Source organism: Cyprinus carpio, chromosome B8 (assembly GCF_018340385.1).
Source record: "Cyprinus carpio isolate SPL01 chromosome B8, ASM1834038v1, whole genome shotgun sequence".
Classification (NCBI taxonomy): Eukaryota; Metazoa; Chordata; class Actinopteri; order Cypriniformes; family Cyprinidae; genus Cyprinus; species Cyprinus carpio.
The window spans coordinates 20776843-20803923 of NC_056604.1; the positions used below are offsets into that span (position 1 = coordinate 20776843).

At 36.9% G+C, this 27081-nt stretch overlaps 2 protein-coding genes across 6 annotated transcripts in view; both read right to left on the bottom strand.

Moving 5' to 3' along the window:
• The window catches only part of LOC109107205 (2-oxoglutarate dehydrogenase, mitochondrial), a 28448-nt gene extending 18907 nt beyond the window's left edge, over positions 1–9541 (bottom strand). For 3 of the 4 annotated variants that reach the window (XM_042730087.1, XM_042730086.1, XM_042730089.1), the window contains exons 1-4: positions 9393–9541; positions 7156–7568; positions 3187–3375; positions 1762–1864 (exon numbers count right to left, since the gene is read on the bottom strand). In XM_042730087.1, coding sequence (XP_042586021.1) covers positions 1762–1864; positions 3187–3375; positions 7156–7380 — 517 coding nt within the window. In that variant the 5' untranslated portion in view covers positions 7381–7568; positions 9393–9541. Of the gene's footprint in view, positions 1–1761; positions 1865–2173; positions 2268–3186; positions 3376–7155; positions 7569–9392 lie in introns of all 4 variants that reach the window. The other variant, XM_042730088.1, reaches the window with a different exon arrangement.
• A 594-nt stretch (positions 9542–10135) lies between these two features.
• Positions 10136–27081, bottom strand: part of LOC109053914 (disintegrin and metalloproteinase domain-containing protein 9) — a 1168157-nt gene continuing 1151211 nt past the window's right edge. Inside the window, exons 6-23 of one of the 2 annotated variants that reach the window (XM_042730095.1) lie at positions 25492–25714; positions 25218–25283; positions 24888–24959; positions 24596–24765; positions 23654–23735; positions 23382–23515; positions 20813–20984; positions 20478–20570; positions 19596–19791; positions 18470–18575; positions 18203–18386; positions 14793–14873; positions 14534–14639; positions 14255–14393; positions 13904–13970; positions 13416–13445; positions 12098–12168; positions 10136–11718 (exon numbers count right to left, since the gene is read on the bottom strand). In XM_042730095.1, coding sequence (XP_042586029.1) covers positions 11658–11718; positions 12098–12168; positions 13416–13445; positions 13904–13970; positions 14255–14393; positions 14534–14639; positions 14793–14873; positions 18203–18386; positions 18470–18575; positions 19596–19791; positions 20478–20570; positions 20813–20984; positions 23382–23515; positions 23654–23735; positions 24596–24765; positions 24888–24959; positions 25218–25283; positions 25492–25714 — 2053 coding nt within the window. In that variant the 3' untranslated portion in view covers positions 10136–11657. The remainder of the gene's footprint in view (positions 11719–12097; positions 12169–13415; positions 13446–13903; positions 13971–14254; positions 14394–14533; positions 14640–14792; positions 14874–18202; positions 18387–18469; positions 18576–19595; positions 19792–20477; positions 20571–20812; positions 20985–23381; positions 23516–23653; positions 23736–24595; positions 24766–24887; positions 24960–25217; positions 25284–25491; positions 25715–27081) is intronic. The other variant, XM_042730097.1, reaches the window with a different exon arrangement.

Genomic DNA, 27081 nt, shown 5'->3' on the forward strand with positions numbered 1-27081 from the left:
CACTGGTGTTAGCTTGACTGAAATGCTTTTATGGACCAATCAGATGCCAAGACTTCTTGTGCTTTAATAGATGTCATATTTAATGTCATGAAAGAAATGTGGGTTTGTATAGAGGTACTGTCTGTTCAACGTTTTCAGGTAGGGATGCACGATAGATATCGGCATGATTTAATGCGCACCTGTAGAGATTTACCACTGATTACAGAACCGGCTTTACTGATGAGATGCGCATTAAATATCGTGCCGATATCTATCGTGCATCCCTACTTTCAGGTGCTAGGTGACATAAATTCCCAGGATTTCTGAAAGAAATTGAGATTGATACATCATCTGAAAGCCAAATAAATAAGCTTTCCATTGATGTATGGTGTGTTAGGAGAGGACAATATTTGGCCGAGATACAACTATTAGAAAATCTGGAATCTGAGGGTACAAAAAAACTCTAAATACTGAGAAAATTGCCTTTAAAGAAGTTTTGATATATTTATTGTAGGAAATTTACAAAACATCTTCATGGAACATGATCTTTATTTAAAATCCTAATGATTTTGGCATAAAAATATATTGATAATGTTGACCCATAGAATGCATTTTTTGGCTATTGCTATAAATATACCCGTGCTACTTATGACTGGTTTTGTGGTCCAGGGTCACATATTAGATGAAAAACTTAAAATTATGGGCTAAAAAACTGTCTTTTGGTGTTAAAACAGTAGTGTCAGGATAAGTAAATGAGTATGTGTCTGTGTTCTTTAATTTGACACCTGCAAATTTTCAGGACAAATTTTCAACTGCATTCTTAGCAAACCTGCACTGACAGCTAGTTGTTTATAATGTGAGAACTGATATTGACATTGCCATCTTTGATAATGTCATTATGGTAACCTGAGAATACAGTTCTGACTTGTTTACTTTGTTTAAACAGTGTGTTGAACTATTCACATTGGGCTGAATTCACTAACTCTCTCTAATTGATGCCCTAAAATTTGTTAATTATTAAACTACTAACTGAAAAAGAATCAATAGATTAATTGATTTAATTAGCTGCAGGCTTTCATCCATCAGTCTCGTTTGCATTCTCTTCAAAGTATTCTCTCTATGGTCATAATATTAATTAATTTGTACAGATGTTTGACGGATAAGAATGTAAAAACCTTAATCAACAGTTTAACTAGAATGCATGTGAATCAAAAGGTTTATACTTCCGATTACAGTCTGCCATCAGACCACTTATGACTCCTATAAGAGTTTCTGCCTCATCTAGCATTGGTCCACGATGGATACAAGTACAAATGTAAAATGACATGGTGTCTGGAGACCAGCAACCATATCAAGCCTAACCTCTCTAGCAGAAGAGTGTGCAGAAAATGTGCTTGTGTGCTTGTAACAGCAAGTCAATACACAAAAACTGGTCTAGCAAAGCACGTCATTCCAGCCACCTCAAGCGTGATAATGTACAGGAAGGGGCGGAGCTGCTGTCTTAAAGTGCTGTATAGCCTTCTCCCTTTGTAGAAGCCAAATACAGTGCTGCTGGCCTTGATCACAGCAAACCCAGAATTACAAGTCAGTCTAAATATATATATATAAAATCTAAAACTGCTTTTCAGAAAAGTTGATGAGTTTCTTCAATCATGAATTTAACACACTACCCATCATTCTGAATAAGTTATGAAGGTGAAGCTGAGATTCAATCACCAACCGTCATGGAAAGCAGTTTCTAGAGTCCTAACCAAGGTTTGGCGGACATTCATAATTCCTCACCGAGTTTATCCGATGATGTAATAATGTCATTAGGAACGCATGAATCCAGATCAGCATCCATAATCCCAAGAGGGTCCAGCTGAGCCACATGGTGACCACGTATCTACAGGAGACAAGAGGTCCCCCCACAAACATGGGAGCCGAGCGCAAAACCACCCACAAGGAAAAGATATAGAAGAGGGGAGGAAGAGGAAGTGCAGAACAGCAAGAAAACAAGAAGGTTGAGATGATATAGGAAGTGTGATTGAAGAAGAAAGGAAGTGTCGGGTTTGGGTATAAGAGTTGAAAAACAGGGGAAAGAGGAAATGAGAGAAAGAGGGACGGATAAAGGGAAGGGGAAAGCAACAATCACACAAAACAGGCTCATTAATGGTGGTCTGCTGAGCTGTGGGGAACAGAAAACATTTCTCACCAACATGCTGGAACCCAGTAGCTACTGGGGACTCGTCAAAATTTACACAACTGATGCCAAGTGGGTCGAGGTTTGCATTGTGATGCCCCATTACCTGGAAACAGGGCAACAGCAGTCACAAGACATTAGGAGTTCACTAAGCAGATCCCATGACTGTGATTTGAGCCCAATCTTTCACAGCATCACAAATGTGAGATGTGAAACGATTCAACCAAAATGAGGTATTGCACAATTTGGCATTTTCAATCAAACGGGACTATCTGCTAGAGGTCGAACAATATATCATTTTACCGATTAACTGCCACATTTATAGAACCATTTATTTGCTTTATGAAACTACCAGTTATGGGGAAAATCAGCGGTGACAGTTGGTGAACCTGATCATTTGTTTTAGTGTTGCTGTTTATGCATGTTCCTATGTGGCCTGTGCCGGAGGATGATTATTAGCCACTGTGCAATGAATCAAAGTCAAGGATGGAAACTGTTCACCTGTCATCATAATTCAGCGTTGTAAATAAATATGTTAGTTATGATTTGTGCAGACCCAGTAAGCTGCATTTTTTCTTTGTAATTTCATATGACAATAAAATAAACAAAACTGTCAGTGTGATGAGGCCCATCGATTTCATTTATTTTTATTTATTTTAAAAACTCTGTCATTACTGTTAGTTTAGCACTAATTAAAATTGTAAATAAAAAGTTGAAAGTTTGCATTCATATTTCTTTATTATTAGAAACTATCGACTACATTAATCAATTATTGGCTATATTTTTCACCTTAGTTATCGGCAAACCCCAACACTGGTCGACCTCTGCTATCTGCTTAGTGAATGTTCTCCTGTAACCTCAAAAAGCATCAAAAGCATCTCTTTTACTTAATTTTTTTACTAAATGAACATAGATCTCTTACCTTGTTAAAGGTAAACTCATTAAAGGCAGCACTGAAATATACATTTTAAGCCAATATTTTTAAACAAACAACTGCACAGTGTTTTTAAAATCTGTGTGTGTACCTGATAGGCCCTGATGAGGGACTGGACTGCCAGATGGTCTTCCACCAGTTTCTCCACATTCGGCTGGGCCCCCACCAGAGACTGGGCCTGAGCGAGCCCGGCCAGACTCACTCCCATTGGAGGAGGACTCTGGTAGGCTGAACCTGGGGGGGCACCAGCATTAGCATTCCTGAAGAAAATGTCCCAAGACTGGAGAACAGAAAAAGAGCCAGGATTTAGTCTCTTTATGCAGTCAATTACAGTAAGTTGTAATCAATAGCTTAAAAAACATACTGAACTGAATATGGTAATCATTTTGAACAACATCTAATAAAGCAGACAAAAATCCACAGGTCTAAACCCTTTTACTGTACATGGTAGGTAAGTCTGGACTGTTTCACAGTAACAAAAACAGTGTGAACAAAAAACTATAATAAAGCTCTTGGTTCGTTTTCACCAAATTAAACATCTGTGGAATACATAAATGGATTTATATTGTTTTTGAACATGACCCAACTATAAAACATGTCTGATGATGTTTCAGAAGTGAATAATTACTACCGCTGGCCATGGTAAGCAACACTGGCTCTATTGCTCATACTTATGGTCAGGGACGGAGGATGAGTAACGATGAGTAACTCATCCAGCAGCATGTGTGCCACAGACATAGATGGATGTATCAGACTTTAAATCATGTGGAATGTTAGGAAAAATATTTAATACAATATTTCAAGGCCTTTTTCATTAAAATAACCCTCACAATTAGGGTAGAGAGTGACACTATTAATAACACTTTTTGTGTTTCTAAATGCCTTACCAATACAATGTGAAGTTGTATAAGATTTTACAATTCTTTCACATTTATATATACACGATTTTCTTTTAAAGCATGCGTTTACATTTACACATAATATTGATAATGTAATTTCAGTAAAGATGGTGTTAGAGCCTTTTGAAAGGTATATGAAATGGATGTCAGTGACTTTATTAATATTTTTTAACACGAGTCAAATTTCACACAACAACAAAGTTTGTCCTTGTTCTTTTGTATGGTGAATAATTCCATGAGACTCTGCATTGTGTTTGCAGTGACACAACTAACGACTCTGAACAGGTGTGGGTTGACATTGTGATTGGTACTAAAACTCAAAGCCTGTCACAATAAAGAACTGTTTGCAATTTAGCTCCAAAGTTATAATATAACCTATAAAGGTTGATTTAATTGGGACTAGATGAAGTATATGACCCCTCCTAGTTTGTGATTTTTAAACCAATTTGATTTCTATTTGCCAGGTATCATAGATCAAATCAAATAACAAAAAAAAATTCATTTAATTCAAAATAGACTAATAACAAAAAAATGCAGTCAATAATAGCAAACATCCTAAAGGTTGATTTAATTGGGACTAGATGAAGTACAGGCAAATGTAGTCATGGAGGGCCACCGTCCTGCAGAGTTTAGTTCCAACCCTAAAAAAGCTCACCTTCCTTTCTTCTAATAATCCTGAAGATCTTGATTAGCTAGTTCAGGCAAACTGGCGTACCCTTTTGACAAGAAGGTTGGGTACCTTCAATATCCATAATGAAGGCTTATTTACATTTATGCATTACTCGCTTATAAGGCAGTTTAAGGTTAACAACAGACAGAATAATATAAGGTGGGGTAACTCAGACAAAAACAAAAAAAGCCACAAACCCTTCAGAACCTTGTATGTCTGATCTAGAAGGGGCAAAGAGACCTGGGCTATGTTTCCCAAATGCATTCCCGTAAGCCTAAGTAGATCGTAGAACCATTGGCACTCTACGATCACCTTAAAGGTCACATAATGTACACCTTTCTGGAGTTTTATTTTAGGTTTTGATCTTCTTAAGAATATATATTTACAGTAGAAGTACCAAAAATCTCATTATATTTTTACAGCTCCTTTCTCAGGAGGTCTGGTAAGAACAGGTCGATTTTGGCCTGTCTAATTAATATTCATGAGCCTCTTTTCCGATTGGCCTGTTGTTTTCTGAGTGACGCACGGCCGGGACAACCACCGGTAACAACAGTCAGCCGACATCACAGCGCTAGCTGGAGGGAGCAAAATAAAACTGGAGGCGGCCCATTCAAACCAGCACAGATTCGGCTACGTAAGGAGCTTAAAATATCATCTTGTTGTGATGTCGGAATCTACGTAATACAGCCTCAAATTAGAAATTAGGTCCAGTTTAGTTAGGCTGCATTTACACTGCAAGTCTTAATGCACAGATCTGATCTATTGACCATATCTGATGTTGTGGCCCACCTGTTTACATTCACTTATACCAGACTCGACTGGTATCCAACATCTGTTTTTACATTAACTCACTCCCAAAATGACTGTGAGTGATCACTTTACTATGCACAATAAATAACCTCACACCATTGAAAAAATCTGCCACAAAAGTTATTCATAAAAAAATCTGACTGAATGCATAAAAAATCACCCAACAAAAACAACAGCTGTCACAGATGTTTTGCAGCACAAAATCTGACTGAATGCATAAAGACCAGAAAATAACAGTAATTTTCATGTTATTTTATCTCCAGCTTGTTAGATGTAGAATTATGAGCTGAAATAAAGTTGCGCTGTAAGATTATATTTCAATGAATGAATTCCAATGAATTAATGAGAGCGAACGTGTGAGAGAGTAGCCAACAGCTAAGTTGTCACACCACACACACACACACACACACAAAAAAACAGATCTCATGCGGATTTCTGTGTTTTGTGAAAATACATTTTTAAGAATAAATTGAAGGCAACACAATGCATCAATATGTTCTCTAAATGTAAATGTCTAGTGATGATGTCCTAAGTTTTATTGCAAATAACTAAACTTGTAATTCATTTTACAAAAAAAAAGAAAAAGGTTTGAATAGCTCCGACTACTCAAATATGGAAATTATGTTATTATACCTTCTGATCACACTGCAAAAAGTGTTGTTGTTCCTCAGTACTTTTGTCTTGTTTTCCAGTGTCTAAAGTTTCTTAAATCATAATACATTTACCTGAGAAGAAAAATGACTTAAGATTTTATTTTTTGTGTGTGAAACTGAGAAAAATGAGTCAAAAACAAACAAACATATATTTGCCAATGGGTTCAGAAAAAAGATGTACTTAATTCAATAGGAAAACAAGTTTTCATTTCCCATTTAAAAAAACTTTACCTTAAAACATAAATACTCAAGTATATACCAGTAAATTTATCTTGATTTAAGGTTGTTTAGAAATCTGTACTGGAAAACATAAATACTCAAGTAGATACTGATTTTCAGCAATGCAGGTAATGGCATAACTTTATGAATTTAAGACTTATTGCTTTGATTGAACACCTTTAAGGCTTTAAATGAAGACTTCTAAGACCCGCAGAAACATGTTCTATACTGGACTATTCTAAAATAATGTGATGTAATGCAATCTTGCAACACAATACCAAAAATAAAACTGAATCCTAGAATATGTAATTGCCTGCAGGACAGGGGACATATCCATACACAGAACATCGAGCAAAACATTAACCCAAGATACCCTGGACCTTGTACTCACTTTTGAACTGTGAAGGTGGTTATTATAACTGAGGGTTATTACATGAAACCTCATTAGAAGTAGAGTGGGTGAAAAAACAACTAAACACTCATAAAGACGCTGTGTGTCACTGTGTCCTGGAACCGGCACACTCTCATGACCGCTCTAAAAATACTACAGGGATCCCAGTAATGTGACCCTACACATACAAGTTGCAACCCAGCATCTGCAGACAGACGGAAACTCAGTGTATACTTGCATTGGAATCGTTTTTGGCATTGTTATGATGAAATGCCCAAAACTTTTTCTTAGGAACTGTGTTAAAGATACATAAATGGAAATTGGGAACAGTCAGGAGGACTGACCACTGGCACCACTGAAAGAGAGGTCTCTTCATTCCTTCTTCCCATAATCCACCTGCACGTCCTCTGACTCTTACCTTGTGCACACTCTTGGGATTCTCCAACCACGCATAGTACATCTCCTCGACATAGTTAGAGCTCGTTCCGTTCAGAAACGGCTCTGCAGCCACCGGTGCCGTGTAGCACCTGAATGGCTGAAACGTCCTAGGGGTGGCCGCTGGCCTCTGCTGTGATAGATTTTTAGCAGTCTGTGAGGCCGTGATCGGCCGGAGCCGTGCCGCACAAGTCCTTAAGCGGTGCATCGCAGTCTTTTGAACGAGCGCCACCCACACTCACAAGTTCCTGGATGTCCCCAGTGCCGCAACCAAAAAAAGAGAAGTGTCACCTCCTTCTTCTTTAGCTCAAAAGGGAAAGGCAGTTTCAATTCCCTGGGGAAGAATGGACAGTTCCTGAAGCCCTTGACCTTTGAATCCTATCTGTGGTTTGTACTCTGAAATAAGGAAAGGAATACACAAGTCAGGATGGAATATGAAAAAAGGAATAGACGAGTCAGATATGCATTAAAATGCCTTATGTGTTCATTCCCTGGGTATCACATGAAGGTCTTAATTAGATTTTAATTGCAAAAGAAACACAAATAGTTATAATCAGGTACAAAAGTAACTGGAATCATCATCATCATGAAAGATCTTCATACGGCTAATCTCGTTTCATATCTGTTTGCAGTTTTGTGCTTTACGTGGCATAATGTCCGCTTCCAGAGAACAGACAAAGGTCAAAGAGCAAGTCAAGCTCCCGATAAAGACCATGAGCTCCAAAGCATTCGTATCTTTGAGAAACACTACCAAATGTCCTGTAAAAGGTAAAAAGCTCTGTGTATTTTAAATGTACAAAGTGACAGTGGAATGAAAATGTGTCAGAAGGGTTTTGGCTGGAGTACACCGAGTCTCACAGAAATGATAAATATTGAAAGTGTTCAACGAATGACGAAAGAAACTAAGAGTGAACTTTGAATTTATTTTTCACCCAATTGATATGAGCCACTTTGCAAATAAACAAGATCATAACTCGGATAACAGTGACATAATGAGTTCACGATTACTTTTGATTCTTGTACTTTTGCCACAAGAGAGGTTCGGTATTATTCGGTATCTTCACTAATGCACAGAAAGAAATGAGGGTGAAAGATGAGTTTATTTTCACCACCCAAAAACATACTGCACACTACTATATGCTAAACAGAGTTAAAACATCCTTTATCACATGCCTAACTGATATGCCATTTATAACAATTTACAACATCTGCCACCAGGAGTGCAGAAAACACGTGTGATCAACATTACATAACATTTAATACGTGTTACATTACATACCCTTTTCTGGCATCATTAAATTAATATTTTAACACATCATAGATCTATGCAACTTTGTGAGGAGATTCTACTCGCGTTTTAGCAAAGCGAAAAAATTCCTAAGAAATAAATCACACCCGCTGCTTTCCTAAGAAATAAATCACACCCGCTGCTACTGTAATAATCTGAACTATGCTCTACTACTATGCTCATTAAAATGAATAACTGTTAGAGGTGTCCTTTTCCGCTAAAATGAAACTGGTGTGGCCATGTGGTTGAAATAAACATGGACCCCTTCTCTCCCTCCACACGCCTATGTTTTGACCTTGCGTCCACATTCCGCTCCCCTTGATGAGCCGCTGAACACCGCCCGCCCACTGCACTGATTCAGCACGCTCATTGGCTGGAGATTCCTAACCACGCCCACCGGTCACACCTAGTGGACGGCTAATGGAGACACGGAGTGTCAATCAATATGTCCTTTCACTAAACATATGGGTCTTATAAAAATATTAGCAGCCCATGCTAACCGTCAAATCAGAGACCGATACTGGAATCCAGTCAAGCAACTTTTAACTATTATTACTACACTGTTATTCTGAGAGACAGTTGAACGTATCTGTTTAACGAATAAAGACACAATATCTACGTCTTTCTGTTGTTAACCGCAATACCTTGCGCTAGCAACAATAATGAGCTAATTATGTTCGGTTCAGGCACGTAGTTTTGTAACTAGATAGTTTAGTATCCTTTAGCCAACTGACTAACACGTAAATACCTAGTTATGTCATCCAGTACCAGGTAACTTTGTGTCACACCAAACAAGAACAAGCTGACATGCTAATTTGAAGAAGTGAAGAGAGAAACGCGCCTCCTCGTTGGGTATTTTGTCGACGTTCTAATCAAGCGTCCATTTAACGACGGATATGAGTGTGTATACATACAAGAAAACAAACACTTACTTGTGCGAGCAGCCTTTGTGAACTGGTCGTGCACCGGAGATGGAAAGGGCTGCTCGAGAGACTGACACTAGAACTGTTCCGTCATGAAGAACGTCAGCCGCTTAGTTCAGACGTCACTTCGAGATTTCGCGCGGTATTTTTACTCGCAGTGAAGTACAGCTCGTTCCCGCGAATCGGTTCTTTCGAGCCGTTCTTGTCAAAGAACCGCTTCAAATCGATTCATTAGTTATTAAATATCTAAATGTTAGATGAAAAATTTGCCAGACACGTTGCCTTGTTGGACTAAAATTACTAAAACAAAAACTAAAAAAAAAAAAAAAAAAAATCAATTTAAACGAAATATTAGACTTTTAAAAACCCAATAAAGCACATAAAAAACACTTGAAATTAAAATTGAAATTAAAACCGAAAGCTAAAATGTTAACAAATGCTATAATACTATATACATAATAACAAAACAACACTGAAATGAAAAGTATTTTCTCACAAGCCTTTTCCATTTACAACTAAAATGTTTATGATCTATCAAAAATGACACTTAACACACTGATTTATGGAAAAGATCAGGCTCAAACACTATTTGTATATGAATTATATATCGCTAGCCCCAAGATTAAATAATTTGCTTAGTACATAAGTTCTTGCTTATTTCTACGCTTATTATGTATGACCGTATCAGTCCAGCAGACCATCTTAACAGCAATGCTGTGCAAATGATATTTAAAATACACTTCACAGCATAATTAAAAACATACCAGTGATTTTTATTTTCATATGCAAAAACTGAAATCATCACCACCACACTGAAGGTAGCTCAAAATAATCCCATCCTGAACAAGTCCATCCTTGATCCATAAAGCATCAGTAATCCAGAATCCACAACTGCTACCAGCTGCAAGACCTGCCATTACACACAAATGGAAATGCAGTGCAAGAAGGGAAGAATCTATCATTCATTCAGTCAATCATACACATTAACATAATACATAGATGTAAAATAACACTCGTTGTTATCAAACATGTATTGTATGGCACTTGGCTGATTTTGTTATGATGGAAATGTCCTAGTATGAGGATACTGTCCAATGTGCTCTACAACAGACACGTTACAGCGCTTTGTTTGAGGGTGCATGACTTTATACACATACTCTACCTCTTGTGGTATTAAGAGGTCTCTGAAACATGCAGACAAAATTTTTCATTCTTATTTAACAGTTTCAGCGAGGAAGAGACTTGTGTTTATGGCATAGTATGTGATATCATGCATAAAGTCATGTAGCCCTTGAAAACTATAGGAGAAAAGCTTCTATTTTGCTTTCATTTTTATTGTCTGTAGTTAAAAAATAAAAATCATGTTAACACCACAATAAAACCAGCAGTCACCAGAGTGTCACAAATCAAAAACATTTTCAAAAACAAGTTCTCATGTTTACCTGGTTTTTACCTCGATGGGGACAGAATTTCACTTGGCAAATAAAGTAAAAAATAGACTTTCTATAAAAGTTGTGTATAAATAAAAGTATTGAATTAAACTATGTATAAATGCTAAAATCATAGATTTAAATCACTGTGTTGGGTAACAACAATTTCAAATGATAATGTACTTGAAATGTATTAGAAAACCTAAATTATGAATATGATGCGCCACAGTGCAAAAGAGAACGATTTGCAGTTACCACTGGCCATTTAGATAATACTAATGACTTGATAACCTTGTAAAATGTTTAGGATGCCTCATAAACTAAATTATCGCATTTGTCTTTTACATATTATAACACGTTTTCGGGTAAAAAAAAGATTGAATGTGGTGTTCAGATTATATCTTGCACCAAAAAGTCAAAAAAAGGGGGAAACAAATGAACATTTTAAAGCCAGCCTATGATATAAAGGGTCTCTGTACATTTCTATAAACAGTGGATATTACTGAAGTGCAATCAGTCGCAGTGGTCCTATATAGCACATGAGAATCGTAACACAATTAAGGAGATCGGTGTGTTGCCATAGACATCTTTTGTCGGGTGACAGGCGTTTAATTGGCTAAAGAGTTTTCTTGCTCCCGTCATGCACTCTGCGATGTATTGCGAGCGGAGGTTTCTTTCGCAACAGTGACCGTCTCTGGGTTTGATTGACAGTTGACAGCTGTTTGCAGACGGAGGGGGAGAATAGAGAGAGTGGGGGAGAGGGTGCGACCAGCTGATTCCTCCTCGACTCGTCCCACTCCCGTCCATCCCAGACAGAAATACAACTGTCAGCCGGACGTGTGTGTTATACTGGGGGTGCAGGCGCTGGTCTTTGAGGCATAAGATGTTGGGTTGGAGCAGGTGGTCTGTGGAGGGTGGACAGAGTTTAGCACTCAAGTCAAGTCAACATAACAAAAAAAAAATCCCCTTCCTGAATATAACATAACATAAAATCAACACGTTATATTATAAGAATACTACTATAAAATAAAATTACACTTGTCATTGTTTATAAGTTTGGGGTCACTAAGATATTTACATTTCTCCAAGGCTGATTTATTCTTTCAATCATATGTAACATTATTAATCAACTTTTTAACATTATTTTTTATTGTAACATTATTAATGTATTTACTGTCACTTTTAAACGGTTTAAAATGTGTCCTTGGTGATTAAAAGTATTCATTTCTTTCAAAAAAAGAAAAGACAGACCCCAAGCTTTTGAACAGTATTGTGTATTATTACCGTGCAAACGCAGGTGGTGGTGGTCTGGTGGCGTAAGATGGCACAGAGGCTGATTTATTAGTCTGAACCACCTGTGAAGAGACAGAAACTTGTGTTACTGCTGAAGAAACATGTGGATAACAGGTAAATGAACGAATCTAAATAAACCTAAAATGAATTTACATCAGTCAGAGTTAAAGGGAAAGTTTAACCATAAATGAAAATTCTGCCTTCATTTACTCTCCCTCAAATTGATGGTACCCATTGACTTCCATAGTATGAAAGAAAAATGTTATTAAAGTCAACCGTTTCATTAAAAACATTCTTTAAAATATCTTTGTTTGTATTAAACAGAACAGAGAAACTCATACAGGTTTGGAATAAATTCAGGGTGAGTAAATCCACACAAAATTTTCAACCCTTTAAGTTTTTGTTTAGTGACATAACTAAACATCTAAAATCATATGAAACTTAGCTCACAGCACAGTAGAGTACAGTACATATGTATGCATATTAAATAACATGGTAATTAGATACTGATGGATTTAACCCAATTACAAAAAAAGAAAATTAAATCTTGATATGTCAAATAAGCTTAGCTGTAAACCATTACAAATATCCATGTTACACAATTTCAGGTCCTCCTTTAGAGGATTAGAGCAGAATGATTATGGGTATATGATTATATGCCTGAAACAAAAAGCTCTGAAAGAAAATTAAAAGATCAAATCTTGGAAAGTGTCACGATAGCGATGATGTGCTTATGTGAGAATTAATCTTGTTAGTAAGTATACATCAAGACATGGTTAGTAGGAGTAAATCGGAGAGATTAATAATAATAAATTATTTCTTCTATGCACTGAGATATATGTATGTATAGGACAATAGCTGTCTGTATATGCTGTGTAGCATAAATCTGATATGTATGTTTAATATCTCTCCTTTTTGGTCAATATGACTTTATTTTTTATATGCATTGTTAATCTTGTATATTAAACTAAATAAAAATGAAAGTAAAAAAACAAATATATATATATATATATATATGTATGTATGTATTATATATATATATATATATATATATATATATATTATTAATGTGCAAGATGGTTATATATATATATATATATATATGTATGTATGTATTATTAATGTGCAAGATGGTTGTTAATTCCACAGCAGTAAAGGGCTTTTGTCCTTCTTACAAAAGACACATATAGAGAGAGAAAGGTTAGGAACAATGCAGTGAAGCAGAGACTGTATAAGCAACAGCAGCAGAGATGTCCCACAGTACAAATATAGTAAAACCCTCTTAAATAAACAGTATGCAGTTATTTACCTCCGCTGGTGGCAATAACTGAGCCTGGTGCTTTATCATAGAAGAGAAAAAGAGAGGAGCCTGGTCATTATCTATATATCAGCAGCAGACGAGCTCAAAATACAGACATTCTTCTGACTTCATGACTTCAGCTGAATGTGAAGGACAGATCATTTCTCAGAATTTCCCATTAATTGTTCTTTCCACATATTTGTCAATGTGGAAATGTAATGTTTAACAGCGAACGTTTCAAATTAGTTTTCCCTCTTCACGCACTAATGAACCGATTTACTAGCTGGTTAAGTTTGAGTTGCAGTGTCATTCCTCAGGCGTTCAGTGGGACAGTCCTACAGTTGTGTTATGCTCAGGCACATATGCTGAAAAATATCTCAAATCTTAAGGTGAAGCACTAGGTTAGTTACACTAGCTATGTTAGCACTAGATTGAGTGAGTTAAACATTGGGAGTGTGGCAGTCAGTGAAGAGTCCTGCTGTGCAGAGGTCACTCACCCCGTCCTTCACTATACTGCTGGGATGTCCCCTCTGGGACACAGTAGTCTGCGGTCTCCTGTCAGCTCTGAGGAACAACCAAAGACGGCTGATCAGTATTAATATCAGTAATCAGTAGTTTCCACAAAAGCTCTAAAGCCCTTGAGTTTATATATATGATATAATGGTCACATGATGTGAAAATAAACAAACAAATAATTTTTTGCGTTTTTATTTTTTTCATTTTTTTTTTTCATTTTAGGTAATTCCACTCTATGCGTTTCATTAAATAATTATTAAACTTTGTTGTATGGTTTAGACTATGTGTTACCATTCCATAACAAATTATCCTAAGTGACTCGGTCTACTCACTCGTAGCCCTGAGAGCGTTTCTTTCTGAAGAAGCGTCGCTTCAGCTCGTTCCTCTTGAAGAACACAAACAAACCCAACGCCAATAGAAGAATCAGGAAAAAGAACACAAGCAGACCATCCCTTGTGGAAGTATCTTTATCTGAGTGAAATTCAGAGAGGGGACGATTATAATTTAACATAGCAGATTTGGGCGAATTCCACTGGAGGTGATCACATTTACAGATGACCCTGATAATGCTCTGTGAAGCTCTAGCTGTGCAGTTGTTCAAGCAGTCTTACCATTCCAGGTGGGGCCGCTGTCGATGCTTCCTCCATAACCAGAGGCCTCACAGGACGGAGGAGCCCAGCCGTATTCACAGTGGCAGTTTTTATTGCTGTTACACACCTGAAGCACAAATACACACACTCAGCAAACATTTTATCAAGCTGAACTCTAGGCATTTAGGATTTGAAAATAGGTGAATGTAAAATGGTATATTTAAAATGATGTGTATGTAAAAGGGTGGTATGGGTTTGTGGGTAGTGAATGCATATGTACCCCATGGCCGTGGCATTTCTTTTCAACATCACAGTCGTAATTCAGCACATCTGCACTTTTGCACTCAAAATTCAGACAAACCTGCAATACATACACATAAGCAGTTAGTTGATACACAAAGCCAAAAACTGTTCATACAGTTCATAGATGTGAAATCTTGAAAAAAAGTGTGTGTGTGTGTATGTGTATATATATATATATTAGAGCTTGCATAGACTAGTCGAGTGATCGACTACTTCAAACACTAGTCGGCGCTGTCGGACACAATCGACTACTCGAGCATGCATTAACCATAATGCATGTACAGAGTTTGCAAGTACGACGTGAATTTTAGGATTACAATATTGCGTGTGGCTGTAACTTTCTATGACTTTATCTATGTTGCATGTAAAATTAAATTAAATAATGTTATAATTAGGGGTGTGTCTGAAGCCGAATACCTTATTCGGAAAGGCACAGATAATGGCTTCAAAAAACGAATAACGGACAAGGAATAATTCTGCCTGAATATGGTTGAACCTGGAACAGTCTGGTGTTTGATAGATAACAGTTGAGCCAGGGGATCAGCACAATATTATACACAGACCTCTAAAGTCACGCAATAGAGTGAAGTGCATGAATGTAAACTTTATGAGTGAAAAGAGCACAAATCAAACACTGCATTGCTCTTGCCTCTCTGTGCATCTCTCAGAAATCAGAGCTTGGCAAGAGTAATAGGCAATGGCAATGATTTAAACCTTAGGCTACGATATGAAACGAATGAATGGAATAAGCACAGCGCGCTCACCAATCAAACAGCCGCGTTGCGCGTCTCAGTCTCTCAAAAACCAAACCAGTTCTCTCTCAAGAGTAGGCTAATAATCAGCGTAGATACAGATACATTTTCTACTTGGCCTACTTGTTTGCATCTTTATCTTTTGCTGGTTTGCGCGGCACAGGCACATTTGTTTAGTGAAGTTCAAAAAAAGACTCACTTAAAGAGTTTTGCATAATGAAAATGTACGCATTGAATTAATTCAGTCCTGTTCAAATGATCACTAAACGTGTGATAAATATATTTTTAGAAATCCATAATTATTTTAGTTTAACACGGCATACTTGTTCAGTGATAACTATGAAAAAAAGTTAGTCATAACGGTCTTATCAAGTAACTGTACGACGTTCCACCCGGTTTCATGCAGATACGAAAAATGTTGTGATTGTTACAGATACAAATACAGATACAAATACTGGCTGTTACATGAAAATTTAAATGTATAATGTCATAATTATAAAGTTTTGACAATTCACATATGTAATTGTTGCATTAGGCTATGAATTAATAAGTGTTTATTGATAACAACTATTTCATGTCTTTTCATTTACAGTAGCATGAACCACAAGTAGTCGAGTAACTCGAGTATTTTTTAAATAAGAAATCGACTAGCAGAAATCAGTAGTCGTGCAACCCCTAATATATATACACATATATATGCATATACATATACATAATATATATATATACAGTCCACATACACACATACATATATGGATATGGATATACATATACATTATATTTATATATTTATATATATATATTAGTGCTGGGCAATGATTACATTTTTTTTTAATCGCAATTAATCGCATTATGCACAAAACTAATAATGCATTCAAAAGTAGTGTATTGTGCACTTTTTTTCATCTAAAAGTAGGCCTACTGCTATATGAACAAAAGTGTAATAACATTTGGTTTGCAAACACATTAAACAAATAAGGTGCTTTTACAGTTTTTTTCCTTTTAAATAGTAGCAGTTAAAATATTTATTGTAGCCTAAATCTCAACTTATAACATTAATGTAATTAAATTAAATATAAAACAAGCTGCCATGACATTAACGTACATAAATGTTTATATAGAAAATATTTTATAGTTTGTTATAGATAAAACAAGTTATGCTCAGAGTCCAGAGCCTCAATCATAACATTATAACAGGCACCTTCCTGTTAGAGACCTGCACGATCGCGGGACCCATCACAGCAGAGTGCGGTGCGGGACAACACTTGATGGGCGGGTAGAGACTCGTGTGTGCGGGAGAATAATTAGGGTGTGCTCACTCTAGGCAATCTTAACCGTGCCAGAGCATGTTTGACCCCCAAAGCTTGGTGCGTTTGACTACAGTAGTGTGATTGTTACATTTAGCAGTCCCTGGCTCGGTTGGAAGAGGTGGGCAAGAGCACGGTTCAGTTACATATAGATCAGTGAGTGTGAGCGCTAACCGCGATGGAGTTCAGATCTTCTGATATTTCTGAGCGGCAAAAGCGATAGATCTGTAAAGCAATATATTGTGAGAGGGACGTGTGTTACCGCGTTCCATATGACTCGAAATAATAATCCACAAAGTTAACAAAACGATTCACTCCACTGTGTTGAGCGAGAGCGCTTCTCTGCTGTCTTCACGTGCTTTCGGAAACTTCCTATTTCCAACTTATAAAGTCATGATTATGAGCTTTTTGCATTCTTTTCTGTTAAAAATAACAGTGGACAGTGGTTTGTGAATGTTGACCCCTCATGATTTGTCTGTATGTGTATTCAGAGCCAGTGAGCAATGGACTTTCATAATAATAAAAAACTGTTACGTGATAAAATAATATATATTAGGGTTGGGCAAGTTAACGTGTTTATCACACATAACATGTTTATGCATTAATAGATTAACGGCGACAATTATTTTATCGCGCGTTAACGTGCGCTCATTACAGTTCCATAACAAACCATCAGAAATTCAAAAAAAGCATATATCCCTAAAAAGCCAAATAATTTTTTTTTAATAATAATAATAATAATTAAGAAAAAATATTTAATTTAATAATTTAATTTAAAGGTGCAATGTGTAATATTTACAACGATCTATTGACAGAAATGCAATATAATATACATAACCATGTTTTCAAAGGTGTATAAAGACCTTACTTAATGAACCGTTATGTTTTTATTACCTTAGAATGAGCAATTTTTATCTACATACACCGCGGATCCCCTTACATGGAAGTCATCACCATGTTTCTACAGTAGCCCTGAATTGACAAACTGCTCTACAGAGCGCGTTTCGTCACTTTGTTGTTCTTGCGAATAAAACACTGACCTATGATGAACAAGTACATTTATATTCGCAATAACATCGATTTACTGAATATAATTCCTTTATTTACCTTTGTAAAGAAATCGAATTGCTTTCTGCTGTCTTTACTGACGACATCTTTACTTTTGTCGGCCACCGTAGCTTCTCTAAAGAGATGGGTGAGCGGGGAACTGAGCCGTTGGTTGGTCAAATGTGAAAGTGGCTAAACACTTCAATAAACATGTTTTGCCAATCTGTGCACATAATTTAAGAATAAATATAAAGTTGGTCAATGTTACTGTTCTCCATCACCTTATTTTCTCCACACTTGGTGCCCTCATTGACCATGCCGGGATCAGGCACGTCCGAGCCAAGGCGGAAGTCCACGCCCCAGCAGATAGTGTCAGCGATGGGGGTCTGGATGACTGACGGCTTGATGCCAAATATGACTGAGGACAGAACGTTCTCACACTGCAGCTTCCCGCACATGGCGTTTCTGAGGGAATGAGAGTGTGTGTGTTCTTACGGGGGTGTGGATTGTAATTGAACTGTAATGCAGTATATCTTGCTGTGCTGTACCTGCTCTCACACTTCTTGAATCCGCTGGATTGGTAGCCACAGTTTCCAAAGCGATCGCCTTTAGAGTTGACATCCTTAAAACACAGCTCAGGAGCAGCTTTAGCCTCTACACACACAAAAAGAAAGACATTTACAGAATATCAATTAACTTCTTTTTTTTTTTTTTTTTTTTGTAATTAAAGAAAAACCAAACAAAGCATTTTTTAAAATGCAGGATAAAATAAATGAAAATGTGAAATGTTTCGTTGTCAACTAGAATTTATTTTAAACATTTGGGATCAGAAAGTTTTTTTTTTTTTTTTTTTTTTAAGAAATGTATACTTTTATTCAGCAAGGATGCATAAGATTGATCAAAAGTGACAGTACCTTTATAATGTTAAAGAATATTTTCAATGATCTTTTGAACTTTCTATTAAAGAGTCTGAAAAAACTCTTTCCTAAAGGATCATGTGACACTGAAGACTGGAGTGATGATGCTGAAAATTCAGCTTTGCTTCAAGGAATAAATTCCATAAATTCCATAAATTCCATTTTAGAACATTTTCAAATAGAAAACTGTTTGATTTACATTGTATTAGTATGTCGCAACATTACTGGTTTTACTGTATTTTTTTGATCAAATAAAGTAGTCTTGGTGAGGAGAAGAGACTTCTTTAAAAAAGATATTACCGACTCCAAAATGTTGAACAGTAGTGTCTGTGCTGCTGGCAGGGCTGCAAGTCTGATAGATTATCAACAGAGGGCACCACTGAGTCTTTTGCAATACACTCAACATAATACTGCTAGCTGTCAGTTTTAATATCCATCTGTTCTCTTATATGCACTTCAAATGGCCCAAATTAGAATTAGTTAAGAATATCTAACAGGACGAATGACAGTCATTTGGCATGTACATTTTCTAACACTTCTAAATAATATTGGCATTATACCATATAATCACATCATTAACACCAATGTTATTTAAAAGTGTTAGAAAATGGCAAATAATTTTAACATTGAATACTATATATGACAAATCATTATAAGATGTGGTTGTACCACTATGTCTTTTTTAGTGCCTTTTTAATGTTCCTTAATCATTCTGAAATACTAGATAAACAATTTATCACCCACACTGTATACTCACTTGCACCGAATATGGCCTGACACTGGGTGCTATAGTGCTGGCACTGGCCGTTGTAACAGTAAGCCTGGCCTTGTTTGCAGGGATGGCCGTTCTGTTTGAAGACGTCATTCTGACAGAGGGCAGATGAGCCGTTACAGTACTCCAGCAAATCACATTCATCCGTGCTGCTTCTGCACACTGTGCCACCAGGCAAAAACTGACAAATGGAGAGAGAAAAATATTACATTTGCAAGCAAAAATTACTACTGCATATTGTCAGATGGCATATGCATGTATATATTAGCTCTGTCCTTGTGAGCTGGTTGATGAGGTGAAAATTTAATGCATTGAAGAAATATATGACCTAACTAGCCAAATTTTGTCTTAAACTCACTGTGAATATTGCCTTTCAATTTAGCTAGAACACGTTATCTTATAAGCAGCTTAAGGCATCTTTTCCTAGTGTAATTTTGGCATAATTCTAAAATTATTTCTATAATATTTTAATATTTATTAACATTTTCAATTTTCTTTTCAATTTATTTCTTCTATAATATTTCAATATTTATTAATATTTTCATTTTAGCTTTTTTAATTTATTTCTTATTTTGTAAGTTTTAGTCATTGTTATATACATTTGGCATTTTATTAGGGGTTTTTTTTCTATTTGTATTTATTGTTTCAATTTAATTTTCATTTTGGTTTTAGTAATATCAGGACATCAACTTAAATTTAATTTCAGTTAGATGCTAAGGAAACAATTCTAATTTTTATGTTTCATCTAATATTTATATCTTATTTCACTTGTTTTTCAATTAACGAAAACTGTTTTTAATATTTTTAGTTAACAATAACAACACTGCGTTTGGAGCAGACCTGGTTTGTTAGAAAAGATGTAATTACCCTGCAGTTCTTGCAGCAGACCCCATACGCACACTGAGCACCTGACCTCAGCTTACATGTCTTCGGCTCACAGCACGGATCCTTCCCACACTCCTGAAATATTCACATACACAACCTTCAGAAAATCTATATAATAATAATAGTTAATTAGTACTACTTTTATTGATTCGTTGTTGCAGCCCTGATCTTCATCATAACCCATACAATCACTGGCTAAATTTGGTTACTAAATCAGCAACAACTACCAAAGTCTTCAAAAATGTGAAATCAGGACCAGTTCTTTTCATCCAATAACTAAACAAATCACAAAACTGATCTGGAATCAGTCGACTCACTTCCTCTGACCCACAGTCACACTCTTCGCCCACGTCCACCAGCTTGTTCCCGCAGAAGGGGGCGCTGTACGCCTCGTCCGGCCTCGGTATGTTCAGCAGACAGCGGCCACCTGAGTTCAAGATCATCTTCTCAAAGTCATCAGCACTACAGCTGCTGAAGTTACGAGAACCACTGAGAGAAAAAGAGAGAGCATTGAAGGACAAAGAAATTTGTCTTGGCGGTGTGTGTACACAACAACCCTTTAATGATAAAAATCCTCCCAGTGTTTAAATCCCTATGAATCATGACCCCCTTTCTCAAATCAAGCCGTTCACAGATTCTTGGCTGTGGGATGTCACACACAGACCCAGGCCACTCCCACAATTGTTGATTGACACTGGCATTTTATCACAGACCTGCCCTGAGTGTCAACAGTCCTCCACTGAGCAGATGTAGACAAGAATGTCTCCTAAGCGACTGAAGTATTCCTTTGTTGGATGTAATAAAGAACATAGCAATCGTCATTTACTCCTGACATCTTGAGCCGCTGAAGATGCAGTGGGTTACTTTTGTTTTTGAAGGGAATGCGGCCCCCGAGCTACATAAATGCACCTATGTTTGCACAAATCATTCGTGATCCAGCTTCAACTACAGAAGAACTGAGTATAAGGGTTTTTTTTTTATAAATCTTTGCGAATTGCCTTTCTTAATAATGTGCTAGTTAGCAAGTTCCGCAACAAATGCAGTAGGGTTGCTAGGTTTTCACAGCAAAACCAATCCAATTGCTACTCAAAACTAGCCCAATTGCTTTTCAGGGGGTGAAATACACATTTTTTGGCAGGGTTTCCCTGGTAAAAGTCACATTCCAGGGGCTAATTATCATGTTATAGGGGTCGCTTTAATCCGTGAACATGAAAAACATCCTGCGGCAACAGTGTTAAAGTAGCCCAATTTGGCAACAATGCGGCTAAAGTTAACAGTCTAGAGCAGAGGTCCCCAATCAAAGGGTCGTGACCCACTACTGGGCCGTGGAAGAGCAGCTACCGGGTCACCAGAAAGTTCTGGGAAAAATGTGCATTTTTGTTGTATGCAATTGATATGGAGTAGCAATTTGACGATTTCAAGATCAATGTGCAAATGAAAGATTGCTCTGATCTGTCATATATTAGGGGTTAAACAGATCGCAGTTAATCCGTGATATGTACGGACCAGATCCCACCATTCAGCACGCATGTGATTCACAGTACAGTACAAGTGATTTTAAACCACAAGAAGAAGAAACGAAAGAGAACTCAATTTGTTGTTTCTTTTACCCATTTTAAAGTATTGCAAGAGAAACGGGTGGCCAAATTTAAAAAAGAAATCCCTTAATTTCGCAAAAAAAGTTTTTACGCACGCTTGAGTTGGTTTGTGACTTGTGCGAAAAAGGGTTAATGCGAATAATGGGAGATGGAAACACATTTTGCGAATAAATCCCACATGAGCATTCAAAAAAAGTAATGTGACTTTGCGCTATGGGACAGCATAACCTGACTAACCAGCGGACCGATTTAGTAGCACAACATCTGAAATGTTCTCACGGTCATTCTGAAGTGACCGAGCAAAGTCTGTCAAAGTATTTCTGTATAACTACCTCCCAAACGGCTGACATTCACCTTCGAAAGCAAGACCACATTTATTGTGTTTCGTCTGTCCACTCAAAGCGCAAGTAATTTATTATATTTGATAATTATTATATTCAGTGGCTTCTCTTACTTTTATTAGAGATATTTAGTGCCAGTTTATCAGGAAGTGATGATTTTGTTCTCTCTGACTCGTTGGATGGAAACAGTGCTTGTTCGCAAATGTTTTTTGCGATATTCCAATTTTGCACACAAGTTAAATTCGCTAATTTGGATGGAAACCTGGCACGGAAATACCGAGTTGATTCCTCTTTCACATCTCCCTGCATTTAAGATACATAGGCTACGCATAAAATTATGTCAAAAAACCCTTCACGTCAGGTACTGTGCCCAGTGGAAAAACCCCCAAAAGTGAACCGTACCGAGCCGTACCATGCAGTGGATCAGTGCCATGTGATGTGCAACACAAACACCTCTGCTAAAATCTCAGAAAAAGTAGTAAGTGAACCGTACCGAGCCGTACCATGCAGTGGATCAGTGCCATGTGATGTGCAACACAAACACCTCTGCTAAAATCTCAGAAAAAGTAGTCTGGGGTTTCATGACCCTTTAAGAACTGCCACTTTCTCTGGTAGTGGGTGGAACTAATGCACAAACGGCAATCTTATTGGCTGGCGCTCACCTATTATTGTCCCTGTTTGGACCTGATTAATATTCATGAATCCAGCAGCTCGTTAAAAAATTGCCATTTTACAAACATTTTATTACATATATATATCAGTCTGTTGAGAAAACCAAAAAATTTACTAGCCAATGGCGATTCAATCGCCAAGGTGTCCGTAGAGGGTTGTTAAGACCATAGTCATATCATATCATAAGAATCATATCAACTTGTGGAAAATGGGCATCCGATTACCCCTTTAAATATAATACAGCATATTGAAATTTGTAACACAAAAACACTCACCTTGCCCCTGAGTTCATAATGCAGGACTGGACATTGCAATTACAGTTTCGGCCATCATCATGGTTCATCCCAAGATTGTGACCCAGCTCATGAGCCACGATGGAGGCGAATGACGGCACATCATTATTGGTGAACTGAGAGGAAAACGCACACATATGCATGAAGAAACAACCGCCATTTAGAAACTGGTGAAAGTCACTGTTCTGCAGATACTGACTAACAGTGTGCGCAAGTAACTGTAGCATATGTGGAGTAGATCAGAGGCATCATACCGAATTAATTCCAGCACCATGACTTCTGGAACAAACCGTGCCAACAAAAGCCATGCCTGCTGTTCCACCAAATCCTTTATTTCTGTGAAGAAAGAGAAAGAGATTCAGACAGGCAATTTCTATACCACAACATTATAACTGCACAGCATTGTTCACAGAACAATAAATATGACCAATCTAAGGTAGACACATAATGGAAAACAGGATTTTATCTGATATTTTAAAGACATACAATGCAAGGACTTTCTCCTTTTGGCACAGATCATTTATGCACAAATCATTTAATTAAAGAGAGTTACTAATGCAAAAACTTTATCTGGAGGTTTGTCGAATTGCTTGGAGTGACAGTGTTTACAGCCATGACCAAGTCCTGAAAACTGCAAAATGTACATACTTACAAAAAATTAAGTAATGTGAGTAATATCAGATGCCTGTTAAATATTATTTGGTACTCCTCCCTAGGACACATCCCTACAACGGTTAAGCTATCAAGCGATTATTAAACCACTTTTTAAAAAGCTTAATTTGGGCTCATTTGAAATTAATAATTAAAGATCTGAACTTGTTATTCTGTCAAAGATAATAGAATAAATCTATCAAACCATGCTGCTGAGAAATTAATTCATAAGTTAATGAAGACCAGTGTTGTATTTAAACAAAATGTATATGTGCACAAAAAGCATATATGTGGAAAATCGCTAAGCCTTGTTAAAATACTTCAACTCAGGATTTTACCATTTTGTTTATGTAAATGAACAAACATCTGATCTTGTGATAGTAAATTATGGTGTGCACCAAGGCTCTGTATTAAGTCCTTTTCCCTGTTCTCTCTCTAAATGCTACCTTTGGGTGATATTTTTACAAATGAATGCTTTATAATGTATAAAGCACTTAAAAGCACTTCCATTAACTGACAACAGTCTTAACAGAGAAAGCTCATACATGATGAGCTGTGCGCTGTCATGGCGACGACGGTGAACCAGCTCTTTCTCTCTCCATTGAGTAAAGCGGCCCAGAACCTCTCCAGCACTGCCATCAGTATTGATGAAGTTTTGCGCAGACCAGATCTCTAATCCCACCAACACAATGCGGATATTCAGAGCAATGTACATCTAAGGGTAAGCAGGACAAAGAGATCAAGAGGGGAAATCAATAGGCCTCTTAATAATCACAGTATAGTAACATAATTGGATGCATTTGTTGCATTTATTTTAAAATACGCAGACAAACTTACACTATCAACATAGTTGGCGATCTGAACCACCTCCTCACGTACTGCTGTTTGATTCCCTTTTTTGTACTTAAACTGTAAAAAGGAGAAACTATGAAAAACTAGGAAGGGTTTCAGAAATTGGACAATTCTCACACTGATGCTTAAATTACCCAGTCAGAGGCATTCACACATTTTCATCCCACACATCTCCAAATGTTCAATAAATCTCTTCACACTTCCACTCACACTAACAGTTTAAGAGCTACTACTGATTGACATTTCCCTGAGTGCAACATAACCATCAGACAATGGGAAAATGGTGAAAGATGCTGCTAGATTTACATAACTTACTCTCTCATTATCCACCACCATTAGCAGTTCCACATAGTGTGTCTGGTGCAGCACTGCTCTCTTTTTCTGTTTGTACAGACAGACATTTAGTTTTATTCTCAGTTGTGTTTGCCAACACAAGCATTGCTACTATAATGATCTGACAAATTAAAAATATTAGAATTAAGTCTAACATTAAAAAAAAAAAAAAAAATCCCAGCATTCACAGTTAATTAGCTGTGGTTTAAAGCTTGTGTAATTGCCCATGTCATTATTGGCATTTGGAGTGACTCACCCTGATTAGATGGCTGCCAGATTGAACAAATGTGATGTTATGGACATGGCTGTCTGTAGGTTGCCTTGGTGAAGCTTCATCATCATGGTTATGAAAGTGAGGCGTTCCACAGCTGAGAGGTTCTGTCTTGACATCCTCCAAACGATACACCAAGTGCTCATTACTGGAGGAACCTTCCAATGGTTCGATACCGAAACTGGTGCCCTCCGTGTGGATAACACCCCTGAGGTACATACACGTCACGCACTTGCATATAAATATATAACAGGTTTGGATAAACAAAGCTTTGGCAACCTACTACAAACTTTAATCAAATTACAAACTTTAAAATTTTGTCATTAATCACTTACCCCCATGTCGTTCCAAACCCGTAAAAGCTCTGTTTGTCTTTGGAACACAATTTAAGATATTTTGGATGAAAACCTGGAGGCTTGAGACTGTCCCACAGAATGCCAAGTAAATAACAGATTGCACGTCTGATGGCAGATGGACTATTCTGACGACGACTTTCATACCATTTTATGGACCTTGACACTGTTATTTATTTGGTAGTCTATGGCAGTGGTTTTCAAACTTGTTCCTGGGGACCCACTGCTCTACACATTTTGCATGTGTCATTTATCTGACACTCATTTGAGCTCACGGAGCTCTTTCCTAATGAGCGGATGACCTGAATCAGGTGTGTAAATTAGGGAGACATGCAAAATGTGCAGAGCTGTGGGTCCCCAGGAACAAGTTTGAAAACAACTGGTCTATGGGACAGTCTCAAGCCTCCAGGTTTTCAACCAAAATATCTTAAATTGTGTTCCGAAGACGAACAAAGCTTTTACGGGTTTGGAACAACATGGGGGTAAGTGATTAATGACAAAATTTTCATTTTGGGATGGAGTATCCGTTTAAGAGCCAATTTTATAATGATTTCTTTTACATTAACTTTAAGATTTTATTAATTTCCATAACCTTTATGAGTTTAAAAATGACTTGAAATACCCTTATGTTTCTATGTTTTCCAGGACTGTGGGATCCTTTTTTGACTCTTTAAAGTTGTGATGAAATCAAAGCAGCAACAGATATTTTCTTCTGTATTGTGATATATATTAAGGTTAAGGTATGCCAATTTCATTAAACATTACAAGGTCAAAATAAATAAATAAATCAATTAATTAAAACATATGCATGGCTGAATGTTTCATAATAAGACCTACAGCATGCTTTTTGAAAATAGTGTGAATTTTCATTTCATGCCAAACGAAAAAAGAAAAAAATAGCATTTGACTTCATATAACGTTACATATTCCCAACCAAAACAGTTACGTGAATGACTTCATTTTATCTATGGGGATTTGACTGGATTGTGAAAAGACTATTATTATAAGATTCATATTTTTCACTGCCTGCGTGTGCCTTGGATACATCATCAGAAAAGAAAAATTATTTATTAAAAAAAAAAAGGGCAGGGAAAGCATTTATATTTTGATGAAATCTTAAGGCTTAAGACAATAAAGAAAATTCTGAAGTGTGTCTGCAGCTGTAAAGGTTTTACAATCCGCTTCTAATGTAACATTTCAGTCTTCCATCCATTTAAAGCTT